This window comes from Glandiceps talaboti, chromosome 5, assembly GCF_964340395.1.
Source record: "Glandiceps talaboti chromosome 5, keGlaTala1.1, whole genome shotgun sequence".
Lineage (NCBI taxonomy): Eukaryota > Metazoa > Hemichordata > Enteropneusta > Spengelidae > Glandiceps > Glandiceps talaboti.
In genome coordinates, this window is record NC_135553.1 from 4,625,034 (window position 1) to 4,632,694 (window position 7,661).

General features: G+C 36.0%; 2 protein-coding genes across 2 annotated transcripts; both read left to right on the forward strand.

The window, feature by feature from the left end:
• LOC144435247 (uncharacterized) lies at positions 1-3,028 on the forward strand. The gene is made up of 6 exons (XM_078123835.1): positions 1-262; positions 591-768; positions 943-1,086; positions 1,295-1,624; positions 1,792-2,068; positions 2,258-3,028. The coding sequence occupies exons 1-6, from the start codon at positions 128-130 to the stop codon at positions 2,601-2,603; spliced, it is 1,410 nt and encodes a 469-aa protein (XP_077979961.1). The 5' UTR covers positions 1-127; the 3' UTR covers positions 2,604-3,028.
• Positions 3,029-4,606: 1,578 nt separating this feature from the next.
• LOC144435600 (uncharacterized) lies at positions 4,607-7,661 on the forward strand. The gene is made up of 6 exons (XM_078124187.1): positions 4,607-4,881; positions 5,221-5,398; positions 5,572-5,715; positions 5,924-6,253; positions 6,439-6,715; positions 6,904-7,661. Exons 1-6 carry the CDS (start codon positions 4,747-4,749, stop codon positions 7,247-7,249), a joined length of 1,410 nt encoding a protein of 469 aa, XP_077980313.1. The 5' UTR covers positions 4,607-4,746; the 3' UTR covers positions 7,250-7,661.

Consider the following 7,661-nt stretch of genomic DNA (forward strand, 5'->3'; position numbering starts at 1 on the left):
ATATAAAGCGAAGTGCGACAGTACATTCAATCAAAACATTGGCGACTACAGGCTGAGACCAGTGCAGAAAGAGTCGAACAGCAAATTACTGAACAAATTTGTACGGTGTACTATATAATTAGTAAACATGCCAGGCACAATCGACGTTCCCGACTTTGTTCCACAACCATTGCTGAAACACCACGATGCTCGTATACTAGATTTAGCGTTCGTGATGGATTGTACCAGCAGTATGGGTAGCTGGATAGAGGAGGCAAAAAAGGTGTGAATGAATGAAAGACAATATAATTTTTTTACTTAGAACATTTTCGTTTCGTAATAATCAATTACAGAGTTCAGTAAGTAAATATGAATATTTCGTGGACGCGCAATTTGTAACTACTATAATGACTATACATGTATAGAAGGGACCAAGAGGGTAATGGAGATCATAGAACTTCTAACATTGAAAACGAAAGAATTATGAGAAGGACTAATGAGGTCATGGTAGCAGCGTCAACAATACAGTACTGTACCTGTTAAAGCAATGGCTTTATGATCACCATGATTTAACAAAACTGTATTTTTTTTTATTTTCTCGATAACAACAGAGTATCCAAAGTATTGTAGAGGAAATCGTTGCCAAGGAGATGTCTGATATTCATTTAGGATTGGTTGAATACAGAGACCACCCTCCAGAAGATAGAACCTTTGTAACACAAGTATTAGACTTCACTCCATCCTTGAAAACGATGCAGAAGAAAATGGATGCAATGGCTGCTAGAGGAGGTACGTATATGCAGGGTTTTTTGTCATCTACAGGTCATCTGTTCTTCAAGTACAGTAAGGGGGTGTATGGCATTGTAACGATTGAAATAACACTCCACCTTCAAGCCTATTAAAATACAAGAGTTAGAGTCCCAAGACATCACTAATAGAGTTTTTATTGATGTACAATTTTAGGTGGTGACGGTCCAGAAGCTGTGGCTGATGGGCTTTTTGAAGCCTTGAATTTGAAATGGCGCCCACAGGCGACGAAAGTATGTGTTCTGATCGCAGATGCCCCTCCACATGGATTAGCTGAATCTGGTGATGGATTTCCAAAAGGTAAGTTTTCGCTAATAATAACACCAGCTACATTTCCACAACTTTCCAATATTTTATTTCATTTCGAAATTGGCACTATGAATATTATTAGTATTGGAAATGAGAACCTACGATTTCAGTTGAAAACGTCAACAATTTATAATTATCGATTGTAAGATTATTTTTTCTTTTCCTGTAATAATAATTTTTTCCACTTCAAATGTTTCAGGTTGTCCAGATGGTCACGATCCCATGAAAATCGTGCGTGAAATGGCAGAGAAGAATATCACTTTATACAGTGTAGTGTGTGGATCCTACGCTGAAGGCTTCAAAGATTTCTTTATGGCTATTGCTCACCTGACTGGAGGTCAATACGTGTCATTAAAAGATGCTAAACTATTGTCAAAGGTCATCATAGGGGGCGCTAGAGAAGAGATGTCACTGCAACAATTGATGGATGAAGTTAATCATGAAGTGATACAAGAATATCGTGTAAGAGGAGGAAGAGTTGATGAGGATGCCATGGCAACCAGAGTTGAAACTGCCCTCAAAAAGAGAAGTAAGTTTTTACTTCAAATTCACATATAGTTAATGTCACCAATTGAACAATATAGTCGAAAATTTCAGGTATATTTTATTCAAGTTTGTATTTGGAACAAAGTTTTAATAAATTCAATACTAAAAGACAAAATAATTGACTCATAAACTTTTCCTTTTTTGCCACAGAACGAACTGCCAAAACGATGACTGGTGCTGTCAGCGATTTACCCGAAGTATCAGAGAGGTCCAAGAGAATCGCAGTGTTAAAAAGTATGGCAGACGTTCGCAGTGAATTGGCAAAACCAGAAACAAGTGTAACAGCGACCCCAACGATAACTCCACCAAAAACAAGCCATAGAAAGAGGAAAATAGATGACACAAAAACTACCACTTCACCTTCCAAGAAAATGACTACATTCAGTGGTTCGGCAAAAAGAAGACATATGTCCTCATCTTCAAATAGGTAAGAGAATTTTTCGACATATGAGCCATTTTTTTCCAGGATTCATAACTTATATATTGTGACGGACCTCCTCCTTTCATTGACAATAACTGAAAATGATTACCAAAATGTAACATGAGTGGTTATCAATAAAAAATCTTGAGAAATTATCTAAAGTAATGATAACATTTTCTTCTCTCCAATTTCCAGTGATGATGACATCGCTCAGACAAGAGCACGTTCTAGGTGTCCAGTGACTGGAATCTGTTCGGTTTGTAGTCCGTCTACGTCATCACGTTCTTGTTGTTCAAGGGCATCTGGACGAAAATCTCCACCACCGCCATCACTGCCAGTATCTCCAGTTACGAGTACACCTAAAAAGACTGCTGTGTCAAGATCTCCGAGGAAATCAAGTCTTGCTTCTAAACCCACGACTTCAAAAACGGTTACTTTTGATGGTGACATCGCAGTTGACGAAAGTACAGAAGTTTCAACGAAACAAGTTCGACGCTTGGTGAAAAAATCAATCGCTGTCAACAAGTTGAGAAAGGCGTGATGATGTGATCGATAGTGTAAGGAAAGACATTTGAACTGGTCGTAGAATTGACCATGCCATTACATGTTTATATCTGACTGCGAACTCGAATACAACACCGCTAGGAGAAACAAACTTTGTCAGTCAGTTTCAAAAAACATCCAAGTTTATAACTGAATGATACGCATAAATGCCAATATGTAATATTTTCAAGTACAAGCGTTGTATGTGAAATTTTCAATGTTTTTAAAGATTTGAATGAATCCCCGTGGATTGTTATTATTGAATTTTGATGCAAGAGGCATGATCTCTTGGGATATTTATAATGGCATTTCTATTGTGTTTGTATATATTTAATATGTTTACTTTTATTAAATGTTTATGTATAATTTAATATGATGTACATAATACTTTCTATTGTATGTGATAATTCGAAATAAACATTATTTCCATTATGTTAAAGTTTAAATTTTGAGATATTGTCTGTTATTTAATTTAAACTCAGACCAACATACATGTACAACATCAAAGTTTGTCATATCTTATTTGATAAATAGTGGGAAAGCTCGAATTAAAGTTGTATCTCAAACTGAAAGTAATAAAAATATAGTTTTGTTTTTTTGGGGGGCCAGAATAGTCGAGATAAATCGAAAACATTATATATATAGACTTAATTCAAAAGAATAAGGATGTAATAAGTCCTTATTCTTTTGAATCAAGTCTATAATGCTCTGCTACTAATATTTACATCGAGCACTGTTCTCTCCAGCGAGACACTTACATTCATATGAATATATGTATATATGTACGTATTATATTATGTTCAAATTATTTGTATTCTTTTTGTGATAAAAACCAAAAACTTCAAATTAACCTGTAAAAGACTAGGATTCATCAAACCATGTCAGTTCAGTTAAGCCTACCTGACGATGTCAGATCTTTATAGCCTGTCTACAGCTACTTGCTTTGAACATGTCGAATCGTCAACAACCTTAATTCCCTACACCGATGCATAGAAGAGTGCCCTCAACGGTTAATCTTTCAGTCTACCCCAGACAATGAACTTTTAATACCGTACCAAAGTTCTCCAGCTATCTCACATTTTAGACAATATACCGTCTTTATAGTTTATACCTTGTAAATTATTCATTATTTTGACGGTCTGTCTTTAATGAAAACGTTTCGAAGGTTTGTTGTGATCGTCCTAGCCTACCCATAGTCTTGAAGGACTAATGTTACTACCTCTTTTCAGCTACGCTAATTGCAATTCTGATTTTTTTAAAATTCAGTCGTGCCCAATGCGTCCCCAATTCGTTACGATAGTCGAAATAGTAGTACATGTAGTATGGTATAGCGTTAGTCTTTTATGGCTACGGATAGAATGTGATCGTCTTTGTTTGTAAACAGGATAACCCTTTTCAGATTGCTGTAACTTAGTGACTTCAAATTATTTATACTGCATTTTATTGAGATATTCGAACGAAACACAACTGAGAAATAGATATTGTGTATATTTATACTTCATATGATATTTCTTTTGCAATTTGAATTGATTCTCAAACGTCTTTGAACTTTTAAAATTGAAATGAGGATATTGGAATTGTTGATTGACACATGTCATTTTATGATTAACTAACATTTATATTATAATGTGTAACGTTCATCCAATTTTCATGGCAACAAATACTTGTAATACTAACATCAAGCAAATTGATGATAAGCTGTATAAATCATAATGCTATGGAATCACACTGTGTTAACTTGGCATCACTGTCTGTTCACTGATCTTATAAACACAGATACATGCTATGGTACAACGTTGTAATAGTACAATCAAGTAGTCTAGGGTGGAAAGGTCGCGATACAAGTTCTGACTTGTCGTGCGATGACGTATTGCAAAATAGCGCCCTCTGCGAGCAGGGCATGTTTCTACATGATCCGTATGCTGTAGTGCCATTGGACGCCACTATCTATATATAGCGTAGACTATCACTACGTCATGACACGGCTACTTTAAACACAATAGATGCATACAATATATAAAGCGAAGTGCGACAGTACATTCAATCAAAACATTGGCGACTACAGGCTGAGACCAGTGCAGAAAGAGTCGAACAGCAAATTACTGAACAAATTTGTACGGTGTACTATATAATTAGTAAATATGCCAGGCACAATCGACGTTCCCGACTTTGTTCCACAACCATTGCTGAAACACCACGATGCTAGTATACTAGATTTAGCGTTCGTGATGGATTGTACCAGCAGTATGGGTAGCTGGATAGAGGAGGCAAAAAAGGTGCGAATAAATGAAAGACAATATAATTTTTTTTACTTAGAACATTTTCGTTTGGTAATAATCAATTACAGAGTTCAGTAAGGAAATATGAATATTTCGTGGATGCGCAATTTGTAACTAATATAACGACTATACATGTATAGAAGGGGCCAAGAGGGCAATGAAGATCGTAGAACTTCTAAAATTGAAAACGAAAGAATTATGAGAAGGACCGATGACGTCATGGTAGCAGCGTCAACAACTTAAATGCAGTATTGTACGTGTTAAAGCAATCATGGCTTTATGATCACCATGATTTAACAAAACTGTATTTTTTTTTTATTTTCTCGATAACAACAGAGTATCCAAAGTATTGTAGAAGAAATCGTTGCCAAGGAGATGTCTGATATTCATTTAGGATTGGTTGAATACAGAGACCACCCTCCACAAGACAGCACCTTTGTAACACAAGTATTAGACTTCACTCCATCTTTGAAAACGATGCAGAAGAAAATGGATGAAATGGCTGCTAGAGGAGGTACGTATATGCAGTTTTTTTGTCATCTACAGGTCATCTGTTCTTCAAGTACAGTCAGGGGATGTGTAGCATTGTCACTATTGAAATAACACTCCACCTTCAAGCCTATTAAAGTACAAGATTTAGAGTCCCAAGACATCACTAATAGAGTTTTTATTGATGTACAATTTTAGGTGGTGACGGTCCAGAAGCTGTGGCTGATGGGCTTTTTGAAGCCTTGAATTTGAAATGGCGCCCACAGGCGACGAAAGTATGTGTTCTGATCGCAGATGCCCCTCCACATGGATTAGCTGAATCTGGTGATGGATTTCCAAAAGGTAAGTTTTCGCTAATAATAACACCAGCTACATTTCCACAACTTTCCAATATTTTATTTCATTTCGAAATTGGCACTATGAATATTATTAGTATCGGAAATGAGAACCTACGATTTCAGTTGAAAACGTCAACAATTTATAATTATCGATTGTAAGATTATTTTTTCTTTTCCTGTAATAATAATTTTTTCCACTTCAAATGTTTCAGGTTGTCCAGATGGTCACGATCCAATGAAAATCGTGCGTGAAATGGCAGAGAAGAATATCACTTTATACAGTGTAGTGTGTGGATCCTACGCTGAAGGCTTCAAAGATTTCTTTATGGCTATTGCTCACCTGACTGGAGGTCAATACGTGTCATTAAAAGATGCTAAACTATTGTCAAAGGTCATCATAGGGGGCGCTAGAGAAGAGATGTCACTGCAACAATTGATGGATGAAGTTAATCATGAAGTGATACAAGAATATCGTGTAAGAGGAGGAAGAGTTGATGAGGATGCCATGGCAACTAGAGTTGAAACTGCCCTCAAAAAGAAAAGTAAGTTTTTATTTCAAATTCACATATTGTTAATGTCACCAATTGAACAATATTCAGGATTTAAGTGTGTAGTCGAAAATTTCAGGTAATATTTTATTCAAGTTTGTATTTGGAACAAAGGTTTAATAAATTCAATACTAAAAGACAAAATAATTGACTCATAAACTTTTCCTTTTTTGTCACAGAACGAACTGCCAAAACAATGACTGGTGCTGTAAGCGATTTACCCGAAGTATCAGAGAGGTCTAAGAGAATTGCAGTGTTAAAAAGTATGGCAGACGTTCGCAGTGAATTGGCAAAACCAGAAACAAGTGTAACAGCGACCCCAACGATAACACCACCAAAAACAAGCCATAGAAAGAGGAAAATAGATGACACAAAAACTACCACTTCACCTTCCAAGAAAATGACTACATTCAGTGGTTCGGCAAAAAGAAGACACATGTCCTCATCTTCAGATAGGTAAGAGAATTTTTCGACAAATGAGCCATTTTTTCCAGGATTCATAACTTATATATTGTGACGAACCTCCTCCTTCCATAGACAATAACTGAAAATGATTACCAAAATGTAACATGAGTGGTTATCAATAAAAAATCTTGAGAAATTATCTAAAGTAATGATAACATTTTCTTCTCTCCAATTTCCAGTGATGATGACATCGCCCAGACAAGAGCACGTTCTAGGTGTCCAGTGACTGGAATCTGTTCGGTTTGTAGTCCGTCTACGTCACCACGTTCTTGTTGTTCAAGGGCATCTGGAAGAAAATCTCCACCACCGCCATCACTGCCAGTATCTCCAATTACGAGTACACCTAAAAAGACGGTTATTTCAAGATCTCCGAGGAAATCAAGTCTTCCTTCCAAACCCACAACTTCAAAAACGGTCACTTTTGATGGTGACATCGCAGTTGACGAAAGTACAGAAGTTTCAACGAAACAAGTTCGACGCTTGGTGAAGAAGTCAATCGCTGTCAACAAGTTGAGAAAGGCGTGATGATGTGATCGATAGTGTAACTGAGGAAAGACATTTGAACTGGTCGTAGAATTGACCATGCCATTACATGCTTATATCTGACTGCGAACTCGAATACAACACCGCTAGGAGAAACAAACTTTGTCAGTCAGTTTCACAAAACATCCAAGTTTATAACTGAATGATACGCATAAATGCCAATTTGTAATATTTTCAAGTATGTGAAATTTTCAATGTTGAATTGAATATTTTTATTTTTAAAGATTTGAATGAAACCCGTGGATTGTTATTATTGAATTTTGATGCAAGAGGCATGATCTCTTGGGATATTTATAATGGCATTTCTATTGTGTTTATATATATTTAATATGTTTACTGTTATTGAATGTTTATGTATAATTTAATATGATGTACATAATACTTTCTATTGTAT